The 20821-nt window shown below is 44.6% G+C and overlaps 1 protein-coding gene across 1 annotated transcript in view; it reads right to left on the bottom strand.

Annotated features, from left to right (window-relative positions):
• The window catches only part of Ttc9 (tetratricopeptide repeat domain 9), a 29321-nt gene extending 13987 nt beyond the window's left edge, over window positions 1–15334 (bottom strand). Inside the window, exon 1 of the mRNA XM_090344395.1 lies at window positions 14725–15334. Within this exon, the coding sequence (XP_090200521.1) occupies window positions 14725–15127 (403 nt within the window). The 5' untranslated portion in view covers window positions 15128–15334. The remainder of the gene's footprint in view (window positions 1–14724) is intronic.
• Window positions 15335–20821: the final 5487 nt, after the last annotated feature.

The raw sequence follows: 20821 nt of genomic DNA, 5'->3' as shown, positions 1-20821 counted from the left end.
GAACAAATGGGGTGAATACTTACATACAGTTTCATTTGGAGGCAGCTGTAGGGCAATGCAAGTGAGTCTATTTAATGAATAATGCCGGGCTTAGTAGTGTCCTAAGGTGGGTCTGGTGGAATTGGGCATGAAGGGTCCTTTCTAGATGCAGGGAACTGTCAATCATGTTCACTGACAAGGTGAATTCAAATGAAAACTCATCACAAAATACAATAGAAAGATACCTAAACTGGCTTACCACTTGAGTTTTAGCTTAATCACCAACCAACACAAGAAACCCAAGGAGGCCAAATGAAATGATCCCAGGCCTACATTTTCTCTTAGATCCATGCTAGGCCTCATTTACCTTTAGTCCTCACAAACACATCCATGCGAACAGCTAGATCCTGACAATGTGGCTGAAAGTAAGGGGATGTCCCCTCTGGACTCACAAATCATCACATTAGCGTTGCTTTGCATCTGCTGGTCATGTAAGAAACATGGTTGGTTCAAAGCTCATGATATGAACTTGCCCTGAATGTAAGTGATGTGTCTCTACTACTTGGGAAAGGAAGATATGCTTGCTCAGCATCTACAATTCTTAGCAGCCCCCAAGTCTAAGAAATGCTCTCTCCTGGTAGCTCAGACAGAGCAGCTAAAGGACTCATAAGGGAGCTTACTCCTTCTCCTGGTCTTTGCAGCATACCTATGGTGGCTTTTCAAGCCAGACCTAACCTAAGTCTGTTCTCAAAGCATGGAGTAAGGACACATGAAGACCAGGGTTTCAGTTCAGTCTCTGTTGCTAAGTTGCTCTGCAGCTTTGGGCAAGTGCAGTCACTCAGATTCAGTGTTTCTATTACATGGGGGCCACTGGCTCTCCAAGTCCCCTTTCATGAGCATTGAACCATTTAGGATTTTGAAAAGCCTCTAGCTACCCTTGTTCTCTTGCCTTTGTCTCTGGGATTAGAAGGAAACAGCTCTCTTTTATTCCAGTTTACTCATATGTGCTGAAAAATACTCATTAAACGATCTCAGCTGAGATTTCCAAGGCACCCTTTGTACACTTGGGCTAAAAAGAGAGGGACTTCACTGCTTCCCAAAATGCTAGAAATGAATGGGCTTTCTGAGAGGACTGCAGAAAAGCATTAAAAAGCCTGCCTAAATTGCTATGTGGGCCCTAGAGTCTAAATGGATAGCACCAAAAAATACCTATTATTGCTCTCTTCTAAAATTCAGATTTTGATTCTAACCAAGCAGTCAGTTATAAAAATAGCAGAAACCTGGCGGTACTGGCTACATTAAGCTGAGACATTCTCATAGGTGGAAAAATTACTAAAGCATTTGAGAAACAGATTGGGGAAGGCCTGAGTTTAAGGGAACAGTTGCTAGCTATGATCCAGCATTTCAGAGCATGACCACCCTTGGCCTCAGCTTTAGGCTGAGGTCCATTCTGGGTGTTAGGCTTACACCAATTCAAAACTGAGTTCCCATCTGACTTGGTTACCTGGTATAATGTCTATACATTTATTTGTTTATTTGACATAGGAAAGGGAAGGGAGGAAAGCAAGATGATTGGGAGGGGGTGAGGAGAGAAAAATGGGGACAAAAACATGAGAAGGGGTATCAATGTGTGAGAAGGAATACACCTACTACCTGGTCAATGTAACTGTAACCTCTCTATAGCTTACCCCGACCAAAAAAAAAAGAACACTGGGACGGGAGTTTGGCCTAGTGGTAGTAGAGTGCTTGCCTAGCATTCACAAAGACCAGGGTTTGATTCCTCAGTACCACATACATAGAAAAAGCTGGAAGTGGTGCTGTGGCTTAAGTGGTAGAGCGCTAGCCTTGAGAAAGCCCAGAGACAGTGCTCAAGCCCTGAATTCAAGCCAGGACTGGCAAAAACAAAAAACAAACAAACAAAAAAAAAAACCCAACCCACTGAATTTCCTTCTCTACTGGCTTTCAACCTGCCAGGTTATGGAACCATGAAACTGTTGGAAACTTGAGTAGAGTCTCCTTTAATACCTATTACAGGGAGGTTTGTGTCCCTATGAATACAATAAGGTGGGGTGGAAGAGAGAGAAAATTGAGGAAAAAATGAACAGCACAAACCAGAGGGGCCAATGTGGCATAACCAAACAAGATTTTTATTTGGTGAATCTTGGCTTTCCCACTTATTCCCCCATTAAATTTAGGCTAGTCCCAACCTCTGTAAACTTCTACATTCCCTATAACCTGGGTGTAATGTTATATCCCACCCAGGGTTGAATGGTGAATAAATTAAGTGAACATGTACCTAGCATAGTGCTAGGAAATATAAATCTGGCTATAGGTATGATGAGGGAGGCAGGTTCGTGGGAGGAGATGAAAAAGGGTTGCAGCAAAAATGGCTCTGAGGGCCTGCAGGAAACAGGTGAGCAAACAGATGTGAACAAAAGGCGCGCGTGTGTGGTGTGTGTGTGTGTGTGTGTGTGTGTGTGTGTGTGTGTGTGTGTGTGTTCATCACCATTTGTGGCTGCAAGACAGGGAAAGTGATCGCGATCTGACCTAAACTCAGATGGCATTTGCTTCTTGGGTTGAGGAAGCAGAGGAAACTGCTAACTCGTTAGGCTTTTCCTAAAGTGCTGCTGAGCTCCAGAAGGGACCCTCATCCTGGCCCAAAGGGTCAAGAACTTTGCCTTTTCCAATTTCTGAGGTTTGACTCAGTCCAGGAAATACTTAGAAACTGCTGAGTTCCAGGCAGGTATAAGTTCCAGCCCAAAAGCGTACACTTAAATAAGGCTTGGTTAGATGTACATATTTCATATTCCTGGGGCCATTTTCCATCTCTGCCCTAGGATTCCCCCAGTTCCTTTCTTTGAACTAAGCACTTACAAGTCATAAGTGTTTAGAGGCTAGAGTAAGGACTTGCCATGAGGGAGAGATACCTGCTGTGATTCATCAAAAGTACCTGCTGTGGGCCTCCATGCTTATGAGGGAGCTCAAGGCTGATGGAAGGGAAAAAGAAAAGAGGCCTCTGGGAGAAGCCAAGAAACTGGCGCCTCATGCCTGTGCCACACACCTCATGGTTCATCAGGCTAGAGCCAGCTCCCTAAGCTGCCTCCAAGGCCTCGGTTAAGAAAGTCGTGGCTTGATTGGGTCTCTGGGGTGTGAGTCCTCTAGTGGGTGTGTGTGTCTCTTGGGACTATTCCAGGTGGGATCCCCCAGAACATGCTCCTAGTCCTCCAACCACCCCAAGTGTTCCCCCTTCCCAGGCAGTACCCTGTAAACAGGCAGTGCTTTCAACCCAGGAAACCCTTCTTCTCCCTCTTTAAAGGAACAGTGCTGAGGGTTTTGTTGTGGTGGTGGTGGTGGTTGTTTTTGAATTTTAGTGTCTAATTAAAAAAATTACATAATTGTAAAAATGGATGGAACACATGAAACTACAACAACAAAAATATACTTGTCATCCAAGTGGCAACTCTTCACTGTCTGGGTTTATTTGCTTCGAATCAGGTGTGTACCAACATTTACATGTAAAATAACCCCCAGGAAGCCCACCTCAAGCTTTATCTTTCTCCAGTTGATTTGGGAGAGAAGGCTCTGGCTTCCCAAGTGCTGGGGCCTCTATAGAGACCGCCTAGTCTCTTCTTCCTAAGCCGAACAGAGTGCTGCTCACCCTCTGGGTGTCCCCACAGGAGCAGCTCTTCTTCCTCGTACTCCAGTTTCCTTGCCCATCCCAGGGTACTAGAACATCAGGCTGTAGAGTGTGGACTTCTTTTGGGTTTGACTGAAGACTATGTGACCCAAAAAAGAGTTTACATCTCAAAAGCTGAACTTAAAATTTCTTTTTCCTCAGACTTGCTATTCACCAGGCTACCAGGAATGTATCAGCCTTACCATTTTGGGCTTCTTGCTCTTTCCTCTCCCCCTCACCCACCCCCAAGTCTTTTACTTATCTCTCCTCCACTCACAGATTCCTGCCATTCCATGTGCAGGATAGTTTGGCTATCTTTTCATCTGGCTAACTTGCCTACTACTGATCTCTAAGCTTTCTTTCCCCCATTGGAAGCAGCTGATAAGGATATTATCCTAAAAAAGAGAATTTCTTCCCTAAGGAGGAAAAAAAATATATTAGGATCCAATTTTCAGTTTTGACAAATTATAAAACCATGGTCCCAGAGGTAAAATTCTTTGATCCAAAGCACAGAAGTTCAAGGTAGATCTTGTAGTCTCAGTAGTTTTACTGTGTCCTCAAAAAAAATAAATAAATAAAAAAGGATGCCTGAGAAGAGCTAGGGATATTTCAGCCTCCAAAGAACACATCCATTACATTTTCCAACCAGGTAGCTTCTTTAGTGGCTGAAATAAACTCTTGTGCTTCATACTTCCAATTAAAACTTTCTCTCTCTTGAGACAGCCAACCAACTGGGAAAAGATATTTACCAATAATACATCAGACAAATGCTTAATATCCAGTATCTACAGGGAACTCAAGAAACTAATCCCCCCCCAAGCCCAACAAACCATTCACTAAATGGGCAAGGGAACTAAAGAGAGACTTATCAAAAGAAGAGATTAAAATGGCAGAAAAGCATATGAGAAAATGTTCATCATCCATGGTCATAAAGGAAATGCAAATAAAAACAACCCTAAGATACCACCTTACCCCAACAAGAATGGCCAAGATTTTGAACTAAGACAATGACAGTTGCTGGCGGGGTTGTGGAGAAAAAGGAACCCTACTACACTGCTGGTGGGATTGTAACCTAGTTCAACCACTCTGGAAAGCAGTGTGGAAGTTTCTTTTTTTTTTTTTTGCCAGTCTTGGGCTTGAGCTCAGGGCCTGAGCACTGTCCTTGGACTTTCTCAAGGCTAGAGCTCTACCACTTGAGCCTCAGCACCACTTCCGGCTTTTTTCTATGTATGTGGTACCGAGGAATCGAACCCGGGTCTTCATGCATGCTAGGCAAGCACTTTAACAACTAGGCCAAACTCCCAACCCTGGAAGTTTCTTAAAGAATTGAAAATTGACCTTCTCTACAATCCCTCCATACCACTCCTGGGCATCTACCCTGAACATCATAACCCAGGATATGATAAGGACACCTGCTCAGCTAGGTTTATCTCTATTCACAATAGCCAGGCAATGGAAACAATCCAGATGCCCTACTGCAGATAAATGGATACAGAAAATGTGGTATATATACATTCTACATAGCCAACAGACAAGATAAAATAATGGCATTTACAGGGAAGTGTTGAATGAGACAAGTCAAGACCAAAGGAACAAAAGGCGCATGGTATCCTTAATGTGTGGCTATTAGATCCAAACAGTGTAAGAGTGAGGACTCAACAGTTGCATACCCAATGCTATGAACATGGTACTGGAAATATAAACACAACTACATAAACATAAAAATTTATGACTCTATAGACATTTTTTATTACATAGATTAATATGTATCTATGACATACAAACCCTTGGCCTAATTTTAATTATGTTCTAAAATCTAAGTGCCAGTGATTATATATAGAGATTCCCTTCTTGAATACTTGTTTGTTAAATATGTCATTTGAAATATGATGTAAAAATCAATGTTAATAAATTCTTTAATAAAAAAATTTTCTCTTCTTTTTTCTTTTTCTTCCTTTGCCTGGGGCTTTAACCAGGTCTGGGTGCTGTCCCTGAGCTCCTTTTGCTCAAGACTAGCACTTGGGCCACTGCTCCACTTCTGGCTTTTTTTTTTTTTTTGGTAGTTTAATGGAAATAAGAGACTCACAGACATTCTTCTGTCTGGACTGGCTTTGAATCACTTTGTTCAAATCTTAGCCTCTGGGTAGGTTGGGTTACAGGCGTGAGCCACATAGTTAAAGATGCCTTAACTGGAAGCTGTGCACTGGAAAGCAACTGGGGAGCAACAAGGAGAACATATGGTTGAGGCTTCTGCACTTTCTATACTCATTAACAATTTTGACTTACAGGTTCCTCATTCCCCTCTGTCCATATAAGTTGATGGTGTCTTTCCAGTGACTAGGGAACTATGCCCTGACCACTGAAGAGGGGACATCCACTCCTTTCCTAGGATGGTCATGACATGGGAATTCCATGCCCATATGGCACAAGCATGGTGAAAGGATGCTTAAATACCAGGAGAAATGACGGGAGGATGGGTGAGTGAGTTGCCCTAAAAATGTCAAGACTTATCCTTTGTTGGGAGCCAGAGTGGAATCAAACTGTACCTTGACTTGCATCAGACAATGGCTTTATTGTCTTTTTGTTTTCTGGCCCTATTCTATGTAAATGACCTGAGATTTACCATATGAATGTAACACCTGGAGGTTCCCTGGGTCTGGAGGAGGGAAGAAGCGGGAGTGAAAAATAAACGCGGCAGTCTTTACCTGGACTGCGCGGACATCCCGGACACGATGTGTCTGTCTCTCTTCTATTTCTTCCTAGTCCTTGCCCCCTATTTCAGGAACCCCAATCTGCGAACCCTGGTTTGCTGCCGGTTGGCCCCGGCAATCCTTATAACAATGATGAGATGTATCCATTGTTGCTTGAAAGGAAGAACACGGATAGATTGATAAAAATTTCAAGGAGGCTAATTTTAGTATCCCCAAAACTCCTGAAGACAGAGGCTGTGAATCACTAAAATGGTAGGTTTGGGAGCTACAGACCTGGCGGCTAAGAACTTCCAGTTTGCCACATATTCATCCCTCTGTGACCATGAGCAAGTGACTTAACTGTTCTAACTCACAAAGTTGTACAGATCAAAAGGAATGATATACACGTAAGTTCTATGAAAGCTGGGACTTTCCCCTTCAGGTTTATTGCTACATATCTAGCTCTCAAGCTCAAGTTCCAGAATATAGTTAGCAAGTGTTCATTAAATGATTGAATTTATTAGTTACTTAACCAAAGACAGATACTGTGGTAGGCATTTTCAAGCAGTTCAAAGACTTTGTGGAACACTTAGTATATGCTAGAAACTGTTCTCAGCATAGTTATCTTTTCTGTTATAACTGTAACTATTATTGTTGGCATAGGGATTTGGGCAGTGGTAGTCATCAAAAGTGGTGTTGAGTATCCCTGTTGTTAAAAATGTCTAGGTGAGGCTACATGATGGGTTTGTGATCTGACAAGGAAATGCATACACTTGTTTAGGGTGGAAGCATAATCCTGTTTTTATGTGAGTGTTAGGTTAGCTGGTTGACCCCACTTCACAGCTTTGTTCCTTCCACATAGAAACATAGTAGAACACAGTTGTTCTCTAAGTTTCCTCCATGTAAACATTATCTGTCACTTGAGTGCTTACTTACTTATGTTCCTATGATGGGGACTCAAATCTAGGGCTCTAGGGGTAGAAATAAGCATTCTACCCCTGAGCTTGCCCTTCAGCTCCTCTTTTACAAGTTCTTTTTGAAGAAAGGTGAAGAGATGGCAAGGTCTACTTAGATCCAGCCTAACCTGGTATTCTTCTCGCTCAAGTTGACTCTCCTTGGCAACTAATATCCTGCTTCCTTTTTTTTTTTTTTTAAATATTGGGAAGTATTGATTTGGGGTCCTGTAGGAAATGGTTTCAGTGCTGATATAAAGCTATAGTTAAGTACAAGGGTTAGTTAATGAGCTGTATACTGACGATGAACAATTCAAGGTAACATGCATGAGCACTAGCAGGAAGGCTCAAATCCTTTCATTCAAATCCTTTCATCATCTTCCATGTTTTTCTGTCTTGTGCCATGGTCTAGGCTAAAGCATATGGTACCTGTTTTATGGTTGAGAAAGAGCCACCATCATTACGTGGGTGAAAATGGGGTTGGGGGAGGATACTGTTTTTCAAACATGGACACCTGACTCTCTCCAAAGGGAATTAGCCAATCTCTGGTTGGATGGTTGGCATGTTCAGTTTTTACCCTAGTTGTATATAGTAGGCATAAATCTAGTGGCAAAAGAGTAGAGTAGCAGAACAGAACTTTTCATCTGGAGGTCACTGCCAACCTGTGACCTTCAGGAGCAGCTTGACTTCTCCCCATCTTGGTGTTTCTTCCTGTTGGCACAGCAGCTGAGTCTTGCCTCTAGGACAGTAGAACTCTCAGGTTTGGGCCTGTAGAGAGTCAGATTTCCAGATGTCCTGTAAGCCATTCAACTCATTTCCCTTGGAGATAGACTAAGGAGCTTCAGAATCTACCTTAAAAACTCAGCCCATTTCTAAATTCAGCTTCTTCTTCCCAGCATACCAGCATCCTACAAGTTTCCTTTCTCACACCCATCTCTGGAAGATGGATTTGGAGGGTAGGTTGACAGAATCTTTAAGATTAATTTATTTTCCAATGTGCTGTACAAGGAATAGTCATAGATCAACAATGGCTTGGCTAAACACTCCTAATCAATTCAGGATTTTGTCTAAATGCCTTAGCACAGAACCTCTTTTTTCTGGCTTCCTGACCCAATCCTTAACCCCAGAATTTCATCTTCTGCTACCAGGTTATCTCATGTCTTTAGCCCATAAACTCTGTCTGACTACTGAGCTTTTGCCTTTATAATTTATTCATATTTACTCTTTGTTTTTTGGTTCCTGACATCAGTTTTTACTGTGTATTCTTTGTTTGTTTGCTTGTTTGTTTTACAACTTCTCAAGTCTACACCCTATTTCATTCACCTTTGATGTATCCATTCAATCACCTTCGGCCATTCCACTGAGACCTGGCTTCAAAATTGGGTCACTTTACCTGACGAATGTAAATGTAACCCCTCTACACATTATCCAGACAATAAAATATTATAAGAAAAAGAAAGAAAAGAAAAAGTGGGTCACTTATGTAATTGCGTAGGACCACATGCCCAAAAGGGCCCCCTACTTGCTTTGATGTTCTATTGTTGCCTTCTTGAAGTTAATAATTTTGTCATTGAGCTAGTATTTGTAAGTGAAATCTGACTCAACAGAGGAACATGTATATGAAGAGGTAAGCAAGATACTACTGTTCTTTACAGCCTTGGTCATATATGTATTAAAACATTTTATGAGCACAGAATTACAGTAGACTCAAGATACATGAATGTTCATCAAAACTCAAGGTAAGACCAGATAACAGTGCCTTATACTGTAATCTTAGCTCTTCAGGAGGCTAAAATTTGAAGATCCTGATTCCAAGCCATCCCAAGCAGATATATCTGAGAGACTCCTATCTCCAATCAATTAGCCAAAAATCCAGAAATGGAGGTATGTCTTCAGTGGCGGAAGCCCAGCCTTGAGTGTAAAAGCTAAACAAGAGTGGGGGACCCTGAGTTCAAGTCCTAGTACCAGTACATGCGCGCGCGTGCACGCCCCCCCCCACACGCGCGCGCGCACACACACACACACACACACAGCTCCATGTAAACACAAGGTAACGGCGTCATGTGGATAAGTAGATAGGCAGACAGTTACAAGAGGCCACACACTTATTTTGGAACAGAAATTGCTTCAAATCCAGGAAGAAAACAATGCTGTCCTAAGAAATACAAATGGCCTGGGAATCCTATCATATCCTTTCTTACCTCTGTTCCTTCTCTGTGTTAGCCAACTACTTACTAACGCTGAAAATGATAACACAAAAGGAAAAGGCAAGGTAACCTACAGTTCCTTCTCCTTTCCTTGTTCATTAGGAAGCCTGTGGAAAACCAATGTGTAAAATATGCAAAAATTTTTAAAAAGCATGCATACACACAGGCTAGATAAAATGTCTGTTTTGTAGATTGCCACTGTTATAGTAGGAATCAATGATTCATGCATGCATGCATGCATGAGCTATGAGGTTAAATTGTATGATTTGTATGATTCCACATATTAGATATTTTCATTTAAACTGGCATTGCACAAAACACATGTGAATAGCAAAATTCATACCAATAATACAAAACTTTAATTTTCTTATGATACTAAATAGCAATTTTAAAAAGTCAATAGAGGTGGAAAAAATAAAAGAAAAAAACTTTATCTTTTGTTTTGCTTTTTGAGATACAGCTTCTATTATGTAATCCAGGTTAAACTTGAACTTGTTATGTGGGCCTTGAAGTCTCGATCCTCCTGACCTAACCTCCCCAGTGCTGGAATTACAGGAATGTACCACCATACTTAGCTAACTTGTAGGTCTGCCATGACATGTTTCCTTTGCTTTTTTTGTACATGGAGGCCCACATTTTCATTTTGTATTGGCCCTGAAAATTATATAACTGGCCCTGAGCCCAGCCCATAGCTTAAAGATATATCCACACGTACTGATAAAACTGGTTTCGGGGCTAGGGATGTGGCCCAGGTGGTATAGAGCCTACACTAGCAAACTGGAAGTCCAAAGCTTCAGTGTGGGGTAAGAGGGATACACACACACACACACACATACACACACACACACACACAACAAACACACACACATAGGGAGGTATATAGTACTAAACAGAGAACCATATACAAACACACACATATGTATATACATGTGTGTGTGTATATATATATATTATTATTATTATTATTTCAGAGGGTACAATCCCAGGATTGTTCCCTTCATGGTTATTATTTCAGAGGGTACAATCCCAGGATTGTTCCCATCATGGACTTTCTTCAAAGCCTTGTCATACACTAGTCTTGGGGCTTCAACTGGGACCAATGGATATTATCTGCCCCTTTGGTAAAATAAACAGAGATAAACCATCCATATATATCTAAGTAGACAGGAAATGGAGGTAAAACAAAGGCTACAAGGTACATCAAGGATAGAGATGCATGTATCTAGCCTTTGACTCCAGTCCTGTAACTCTGTTGGCACACATCTTCACTTTGGTATTTGAACCATGGCCATTATTTGAAAATACCAACAAAGGCATAATGTGTTGTATCTCAGGTCATATCCTGACTGGAGCCATCATAGTCCCACAAGAAAAAACTCTACCCTTTCAAGAGTTCAACACTCCAGAGGAGCCTTGTGTCTAGTTCAAGGTCAACAAACTTTTCCATATGGACCAGATACCAAAGTCTTCCCAGGCAGGTCAGCATAGCTTTTCTAATCAATGTATCTGAACCATATAATTTTCTGAAGGAACAGTATACTTCTCATCTCTTCCCATGGATTTCCCAGAGAATAAGAAATGGAAAATCTCATCCAGAGGCTCTGAATAATTTGGCCAGATACTTCCCAAACAAAGAAACCCAAATGAGAACAGACAATAACCCGGGACGCTTAGCAAATCATGTGTATGTCCTTCCAGTGATTCCAGGCCATCCGATGGGTTTTAGATTAACATCTCCATCAAACTGCAGCTGCTCTCCTTGCCATTCTTCAGAAAGTTTCCAGACAGAGTGTAAGGATCCACTGAAGCCAATGTTCTTCCAGAAGCTTCTTGTGGAAAACAGAGACATTCTCAGCAACAAACCACAATTCTCCAACTACTTCTGGGATAATTCAAGTGCCTTCTTCATCTCAAGTCTTTCTCTTTATGTGGACAAAGCCTTGGGGGGGGGGGAGCTATCTTCACACTGCTACCACCTAGAGCCCATTGAGCTGCTCAGTTGGCACTGCAGCCTATAGAAGTGTTGGCTGCCTTCCTGCCAGAATGTTCCTGTAGTTGTTGGTCCCCTTCCTTTGAGCAGGCTCATGAGGGGAAGGATATATCCCCCAGGCAAGGCTGCACTATGTCACTCTGACAACAATACCACTGATCATCTTTCCTTCCTTTCTATCCACTGATGGAAATGGAGCTGTGGCTCCAGAGGTAGAGTGCTAGCCTTGAGAGAAAAAAGAAAAGAAAAGAAAAGCTCAGGGACAGTATTCAGACTTTCAGTTCAAACCCCAGGACTAGCATTAAAAAAAAAAAAAGTAACTCTAACTTCCTATCCATTGATAACTGAAAACAAACATTTCAATTTTTTACTTGAAATAAGCCTCATGAGAACAAGGGAAAGGTGACATGATCCAAAAAGAAATTTACTCATTACCTGACTTATATAACTATAAACCCCCTGTATAATAATAATAAAATAATAAAAATAATAATGAAAATGTAAAAATAAAAGGAGGGAATGGCAGTGAGGGCAAGAGATGGAAGGGGTAAGTGTGATCGGGATTTATTATATATATGTAAGAGAATGACACTGAAATGCCCATTTACAACTAATACACGCTATACAAATCTTAAAAGAGAAAAGGAAACAAGCCTCATGAAAATGTTTTAATAAGTCTAACATGCCTGACTCTGTAATGTAATGCAGTATTACAGGCAGGATACAGGATTGTATATACTTCAGCTTTATACATATTTTACCTTTATAGAAAAAAATACAATGCAAAATATTTCTTTAGGAAAATACATGGTTTAGCTCTCTCTTGCTTTTGCATCTCATTAAAAAAAGATACTTCACTTTATTATCTGGAACTTCCAAGAAAGTAGTAACTAATTTTACTTTTCACCCCAAAGAAAGCCAAAATTAGATTGTTACTTCTATGTGAAACCTCCTTTCCTTCCAACTGCTCCATCTTCTGCACGAGGATACAAGATGGTTCAGCTTGCAGTCACACTTTCCTTTATTATAGAAAACAGGACATTTGGAAGTATGTACCCCTATCGGAACTTTAAATCAAGGTGCTATATTACTTTGTCCTGGAGACCATGGCTGAGAAACGAGGAGTTCTCTGAAGTGTGGGATTTGGGAGTCTACCTGAGACTGGGTTCCCAGGAAGCAAACGCCTAATGGATGCTTTCGGCGTAGGGTATGAGAGCAAGAGCATCACTTTAGAGTGCACTGGCTCTTCGGCCTTCTTGTTTTCCTTAATAAAATGAGTGCCAGTGTTTCTTTTAATGGATGGTCCTGTTTCTTTTAGATAGGTTACATTTTAAAAGACAGTATATGCCAGTAAGGTGCCTAACAGTACACACAATAAATTATTCATATTAGTAAGTAGTAGGTACTGGAGAGGGCAGCAGAGGAGAAAATCTTCTTTCCATTCTCCTACCACTGGAGGTTCCCCTCCCCCAAAAGTGTCCATGGGTGAGAATGGAAGTGGAGGAGCTTTCCAGATCTCATGCCCCACCCTGGCCTGACTTGGCTGTCCTGATCAAGGACACATCTTCAGTTTCACCAAGGGAATGTAACCACTTCTGGGGTGGAGAACGGTCAGTGCTAGCCACTGGCTGAAAGCCAAGAGTGGGGTGTGGAGCAGTCTTAGAACACTGACTCTAAGGCTCCATTCCTAATGCCAGATCATCCCATTTATTCATCCAGAGCACCTCTGCCTCCACCCACAATTGCTCTGCCCTTTTACTATTTATCAGGCAACAAACCAGTGTGCCAGACTTACAGGAAATAGTCCAACAGTCTATCATGTCATGTGCTCAAACATTCCATCTTGGCCGTACCATCACTTTATCTGCTGCTGGTACTGGTAGTATCATTACAGTGACTGCTGCTGCTTTCCTATTGCTCTGCATGCTTTAGGTTTCTAAACTACTTTGCAATGGACCAAGTAGTCTAGGTTTCACTTGATTAAAGATGGTAACAGACCTGGCCTTTGGGGAAGGCAGAGGTAGGCTGGTACTACTAGAAAGGTCACAGGGAACATAGCACCAGATCTGCACTTGGGATGGGTGTTTATTTCCATCCTCAAGTGCAGTGGGCTTCAGACACCTTCACCATCCCTGCCACACCCAGTCACACTCTAGGACCCAACTCAGCTTCAACAGTCCACAGCTAGTTTAGGGAACTAGAAATGGTCTTTCACTTGGTCAGCGTAGCTCAACTATGCCCATAATTCTACCAAATCGAATGGGAGAATTCTTTTTTCTAACACAAGGCCAATGCCCTCCTGCCCAACTTCTGACAGGAAAGAAGGCCTAAGAAAGACCTAGAGTTTTCCTTTATTATTTTAGGTGACTTTTAAATCATTCGCGGAAAACAAGAACAACCAAAGAACAACGATCACCACCAACAAAACCCAAGACATTTAAGTTGAAAGTATTTTAGCTAAGGACCCTGACTTCATCCCCAAAGTACACTCTGGCACATAATACATCGTCTAAGCCCAAGAGAAGGCCTGCTTCTCCCCAGTCCTGAGTTGGGCGGGAAGAACCAAGCAGCCATTAAGACCCCAGCAGCTAGGGATCTTTGGAGACGGTCTTCACCTGGCAACCTGAGCTCCAGCATTGCTCAGAGAGAAGAAAGTGACATTTTGGAATCCATTTTGGGTAAGATGCAAGAAGACGGTCGTGGCACACTCCCCGGGGCTCCTGGGGCCAGAGAACTAGGGGAAGGATGGGGGCGGGGAGGGGTGCTGTGAGTTTGGTGGGGGAGGGGGGGGCGAGGGCCAACTTCGGAGCCAGAGGTAACCTGGAGACAGCGGGTAGGTTCACAGGCCCACCCGCAGGAAAACGCTGGGCTAGCGGGTGGATGCCCAGGCCCACCCAGAGTGAAGGCTACTACGGTTCTGAACCCAAGTCGACTGGCGAACAGGAGCCGCCGTCACCAGACTAGCTGCGTCGCCTTCTGTGTGCCCAGCCATTTAAAGGCAAGATTTACGATGTGTGCCAGCCAAGGGGCAGGGGACGAATTGTGGCCTTAAGGAGGCATCCGCCTGAAAGTCACACTTTTTCCCCCTGCACCGGGCCGGGACGCCGCGCCACCGTCCGGCCAGGGTCAAGGACCCACGACGGGGCCGCGCGCGGGGCGGGAGCGCGGGGCGGGAGCGCGGGGCGGGCGGGCGGGCGGGGGAGGAGGGGCGCGGCGCGGCGCGGCTCACCTGCCAAGCTGTTGTAGCAGTCGATCTCGATGGCTTCCACCGTCTTGCTCTGTTCCTCCGAAAGGCGGCCAGGTTTGGAGGCTCCAGCCGGCGAGGCGGGGCGCGAATCCCGCTCCCGCTCCCGCTCCCCGGGAGGTGGCATCAAGCCTTTGAGCTCCAGCAACGCCCGGTGGTATTTGCCGATGGCTTCGCGGAATTTCTTGTCCTTGTAGCACTGCGCCCCTTGGCTCTTGAACTCGTGCGCGCGCCGGATGAGCTCCGCGGGCTCGGCCGCCGCCCCAGCCTGGCTCCGCGCCGGAGTCCCTCCACCACCTCCGGGGACGCACTGTGGTGGCGGCGGCCGCTGCCCGTCGCCGGCCACGGGCGGGCTCGGGTTCCCCTTGGCCGAGCTCTTCCTCTCCATTCGGCCGCCACCCGGACGCCCGGAGCGCCCCGCAATCCGCCGGCCCGCTCGCCCGCCCGGGTTTTAAAAGCGGCGGGCGCTGGCCGCACGCTGGGCCGGCTCCGCCGCGGCCGTGACACCCCGCGGCGCCCGGTGGCCCCGCGCTCCCATTCTCCTCGCCAGCTGTCGGAGGCTGCTCTCCCCTCCTCCCTCCCGGGATTGCTTCCCTCCCTTCCTCCTTCTCCCTCCCACCCTCCCCACTCCCGGGCGCCCGCCCTCTTCCCCGCCCTCCTCCCCTCCTGCAACCTGCTGGAGACCGAGACGCGACCCTCGCGCGCGCGCGCTCCGAGCTTCTTGGTTTGGGGGGACACCGTGGGCCTGATTGGGGTGGCGGTGATCGTTGATGACCCGGAAGAAGCTTGGCTTGCTGGAAAAAGCGGAGGATTTATGACAAAGAGGCCCCCGCGCCCTTTTCCATTCAATCCAGCCTTGGGGCCGCGCCTAGTCACAGAGACGAATGGGGGGGCGAGGGGGGAGGGAGCTTGCGCGCGCGCGTGTGTGTGTGTGTGTGTGCGTGTGTGCGCGCGCGCGCGCGCGTGTGTGTGTGTGTGTGTGTGTGTGTGTGTGTGTGTGTGTGTGTGTGTGAAGGTGGATCAGCCTTGGCGAGATGCATGCAGACTCATTCTCACTAGATTTCTTAGTAAGTGGGAAGGGGCTGTGGGGAGCCTGGGAAGTAGACGCAAGCGGGGAGCGCTGTACTAGCGTGGCTAGTTTAAGGTGACAAGGCGTCTTTGTTATTGTTGTTTGTGGATTCAGGCTGTGGCCGTGGCGTATCTCCGGGGCGCCCAGAACGCTCGTCAGCTTGTGGGGCGTTTGAATCCCGGGAGCGTGCGCGCGCGCGCGCGCAGCCCGGCCGAAAGAATCACGGGCTCCCAGGACGGGGGACACCTGTTACTGCCGGCCGGCCGGCTCGGCGGGCCTGGGGTGACAGCTTCCGCGGTGACCCAGTTCCGAGTTCGTCCTCGGATCCGTGGCTCCCTTCTCTGTCTCAGTCCACGCTCAGTGCTTGATGGAAAGTTGCTAGGTCAAGGTGGGCTACTTGCCCCTGTACTGAATGAAGAAGTAGTGCCCAGTCTGTTGGGGGAGCTCTGCTACTAGTGGTGGAGACACTGGGCCAGGTGGAGATTGGAGAAATAGAAAGCACGGGGAGGGGGGGCGCCCCGGGAGGAGAGCGACTGCGGGGGATGGGGTGGGGAGGGCGGTTACAGAGGAAAAGCATTGTATTGCCTTGAGGATGGATAAGATTTGGGCATGCGAAAATGAGCAAGAAATGACACATCCGCCACAATAAAGACATTCCAAAAAAGTGGTGGCATTTAAAATCTCGAGGTGTGTAATGGACATAGTGGTCTGATTTTTTTTTTTTTTTTTGCCTGTCCTGGGGTTTAAGCTCATGACCTGAGCACTGTCCTTGGGGCTTTCTCAAGGCTAGCGCTCTACCACTTGAGCCACAGCACCATTTCCAGCTTTTTCCACATATGTGGTACCCAGGAATGGAACGGCGGTCTTTGTGCATGCTAGGCAAGCACTCTACCACTCGGCCTAACTCCCAGCCTCCTGATTTTATATTATTATTATTTGCGTAGAAATACTGGGACATGATTGGGATGAGTTATGCGAGCTTTGGAATGAAGATGATTTTTGTAGGCAGACCTACATTTCTTTTATGATGCCAAGGCAAAATGTGTTCTAAAGCAGAGCATGTAGATGTGTGCCTCAGCAACATCTGGGCAGCTTAGTGATATGTGATCCTCTGGCCATATTCCAGCCCTGTGCAACGTGTATGTTCACAAACAACACTCTGCTCTCCTCCAGAGTGCTAGTGTTGCAGATATGAACCATCATGTCTGCTCCAGAACACTTTGTATTTGCATAAATTATTCTAATTTATTTTTCTTTAAAAAATTATCAGTTTTTGTTTTGTTTTGGTGAAACATGGGGCTTGATCTCAGCCTGAGAGCTGCCCCTAAACACTTCAGCTCAAGGCTACTGCCTTACCCCTGGAGCCACAACCCCACTTCCCTGTTTTCTAGCAGTTAATTGGAGAGAAGAGTCTCACGTTTAGTGTCCGGGTTGGCTTTGAACCTTGATCCTCAGATCTCAGTCTCCTGAGTAGCTAGGATTAATTACAAGCATGAGCCACCGTGCCCGGCTTGGTCACAATCTTAATGGACTAAATTATACCTTACTTTCTCAAGTGCTTTATCATCTTGAATCTCTCTACTTGTACTGTGAGACTCTGGTTCCTTATGTGAAGTAAAGCGTCCTATTCAATGGGTAAGAGGCTTGGATCTTGAAATGGGTGTGGGTTGGAATTCTTTGCTATTTCCTGGAGATGTCATTCCATTTAAGGCAATCTCAAGTTTCCTCTTGCACTCAGCAAGGTAAGGATGCTCCTTCCTTTACAGGGTTCTGTGAAACACATTGTAAGTTCTCCAAAGATGGTAACCTTTTGTGTGTGTGTGTGTGTGTGTGTGTGTGTGTGTGTGTGTGTGTGTGTGTGTGCATGTGCGTGCGCTGAATTCTGAGTCTTTGGCTCTTGCTTAATTTTTTTATTCTATTATTATTTTTTTCTCAAGGCTTGATGCTCTACCACTTGAGCCACTGAACCACACCTCCACTTGTGGCATTTGTGGTTAATTGGAGGTAAGTGCCTCAAGGTCTTCCTGCTTAGGCTGACTTCAAACCATGATTCCCACATCACAGCCTTTTGATTAGCAAGGAGTACAAGCATAAGCCACTAATGCCTGGCCTTGCTCTGAGTCTTCATGGTTGAGTAACAATGGAAACTTAGGTAAAGTGATTTTACTTGAGTGTGAAGTTGTTTAGATAGCAAGAGCTATAGGTAGTCTGGGATTTGGTAATATCAAAAATAAAAAAATGCATGGGGTAACGATGACCCAATAGTCACAGACTTTTAAAAGAAGTATAGAAGTGCCAGATTGCTTCTTGTTTTACCTCCATGGCCTGTCTTACTGGAAGAGTATCTCATTCTTAGATTTCGGCTGACAAAAGGACAGGGCTGACAGAGTTAGGCAACCACATATACTACTCTGTGTATGATGAACAACTCAATGTCAGAACATGAATGAAAAAGGGAGGTAGGGCCGGGAGTTTGGCCTAGTGGTTAGAGTGTTTGCCTAGCATGCATGAAGACCCGGGTTCGATTCCTCGGTACCACATACATAGAAAAAAAAAGCCGGAAGTGGTGCTGAGGCTCAAGTGGTAGAGCTCTAGCCTTGAGAAAGTCCAAGGACAGTGCTCAGGCCCTGAGCTCAAGCCCAGGACTGGCAAAAAAAAAAAAAGAAAAAGAAAAAGGGAGGTAATATTATGGGCGGGGCGATGGAGTGAGAAAAGAGTTACTATGCCCATCTGTCTCTCTAAACAGAATGGTGTGTACATCTGAAATTGCTTCATTTGTTTGTTTTAAAGATATTTTTGTTTTCTATCTAAGCCACTTTTTGGCATGTACTAGCTTCTTAGAAAAGGTCTCTTTCCTTCAAATGGAAATGAATAAGTGTCAATGAGAATTTCTCAGACACACTTTCATTAACTACTGACCATATTGCACAGGACTATTTTAGGAAGTGAGCCCGTATCCAAATGACAGAAAAATGTGAGTTCGAATTTAGAAGTCAAAAACCCAGTGCTCATTACACTTTAGAATGAGTTGCCTGATGATCTTATTAAAAGTACAGTTCTCCCATTCCAGTAATTCAGGGTGGGGTCCAAGATACCATATTTTTAGCAAACTACCAGGTGTTGTTGACACTGATGGTCTATGACCAAACTAGGGAAACCAGTGGTTCCCTTCTCCAGTTTTTACATTTTCCTATAGCCTAGTTGTTGAGAAGACTGATCAGACCCAGGAAGTTTGGCCCATGTATAATGGGAACAGAGTTAGGGAACCTCATTCTGCTCTCTCTTCTACTTTACATAGCCAGGAATAGGTAAACTGGACAAAGGTCTCCTCTTGGCATCTGTCCATCTTCATTTCCAGACTGAGCCAATCATACTTCTTTATTGCTTTCATTTCCTGTCCAGAGTAGGATGGTTTTGGTACTTCATGGAAGAAGGAAATTCCTTTGGTATACCTTCCATGGTATGTCATGTACAATTTAAAAGTGAGCTCTGTACTGAGAAAACAGGCATGTAGCAAATAAAAATGAAGTAGCAGTCTTATTTATTATCCATCAAGGCTAACAAGGGTCCTTGCATGTGCTGCTTTCGCCTGAAACTTCAGATGACTGAACCGCAGCAGGGTTGGTGCTTATAGTCCATCAAAATCTCTCTCTTTGTTCTGTAGGTAAGCTTTGAGTGCATGTCAGTGAATCTTATGGGTAATCATTTGGCTTACCACTGCTGGAAGATTTCCTAGAGAAGACGTGTGACACTGTTTTTATTTTTCTATGTTCTTTAAAAAAATTTAATTGTAAGGGTGATGTATAGAGGGGTTACAGTTACATTCATAAGGTAGTGAGTACGTGGTTTCTCGAACATTGTTACCCCTTCCCATGTTTTTCTCCCACTTTCCCTCCCTTATGAGGCAGTTTTGAAGCAAAGAACTTTAGGTGGTAAGCAGAAGGCACAGTGCTCCTGCTGTTTTTCTGGGCTACAGCTCTGTATCTGCCCTAGGTCTTGATCTTAGTTCTGTCTCTTGGAATCTCTGAATTTTCTGTGGTCCACTGATCTTATACTTTCTTCTAATCCTCATTCTGGAGTGTGTGTACCTCCTAACCAGGTAGTTTGTGCGACTTTATCACCTCCTTCAGCTCAGTTTTCTGAGCATACAGAAGAAATATATTTTAAACTTTTATTCAAATTTTGATTTTACTCAGATCAAACCAAAGCTATTTGTAGGATGTTTGCTAATTATGTTGAAGTTCATACTTTACCCGAGGCAGTTACTAGCATTTCTATCATTCATTTGTATCTATAATCACTCATCAAATATCTCTCTATAGAAAAGTGAATTATTAAATTATTTCAGGCCTAAAGGTACTTAGTTTGAGCACTGTATTTTTATTCATGCTTGTGGGGCACGTCACATCAGGAAAATGGGCTCATTTCCAGGTCTTGAGATCCAACCTGCCTGTCACCTGGTTGGGAGGCTTGGCTGTGGTTTGTGATGTAAAATAAGGCTGCCTCTATCTCAGGGATTGGCCCCTCTGCCCTCTCGGACAGCACCTACCCCCCCCTTCCATGCCCACCTCTATGCTGATAGGCTCCTGCATCCTATATCTACCCATTGTATTTTCCCAATAAACGAGTCTTGCTTTGACAGTCTCCCTAGCTTGTCTAAGTAAGGGAGGGCTGGGTGCGGGCTGCCAGTTGGCCCTAACCTTTCTGGGTCTTAGTCGGGGCGTGTTCTCTCTGTCCCTCTTGCGGGTCAGGAGGCAAGAAGGACTAAAAACCCCGACACATGCTATCTTCTCTTCACCACAAGCAATGCTTTTCTCTGTAATTCTGTGGTATTGCTTGTAATAACCCTTCTTTTTTGGTGTCTATTCTGGGGCCTGGGTACTGTCCCTGAGCTAATACTGTACTATTTGAGCCACACCTCCACTTCCAGCTTTTCAGCGCTTAATTGGAGATAAGAGTCTTACAGACTTTTCTGCCCAGACTGACTTTGAACTGTAATCCTCAGATCTCAGC

The sequence above is a fragment of the Megascapheus bottae genome, chromosome 14 (assembly GCF_031878675.1).
Source record: "Megascapheus bottae isolate mThoBot1 chromosome 14, mThoBot2.hap1, whole genome shotgun sequence".
In the NCBI taxonomy this organism is placed as follows: domain Eukaryota; kingdom Metazoa; phylum Chordata; class Mammalia; order Rodentia; family Geomyidae; genus Megascapheus; species Megascapheus bottae.
The sequence above is the reverse complement of the archived record's forward strand: the minus strand, read 5'-3'. Positions and strand labels throughout refer to the sequence as shown.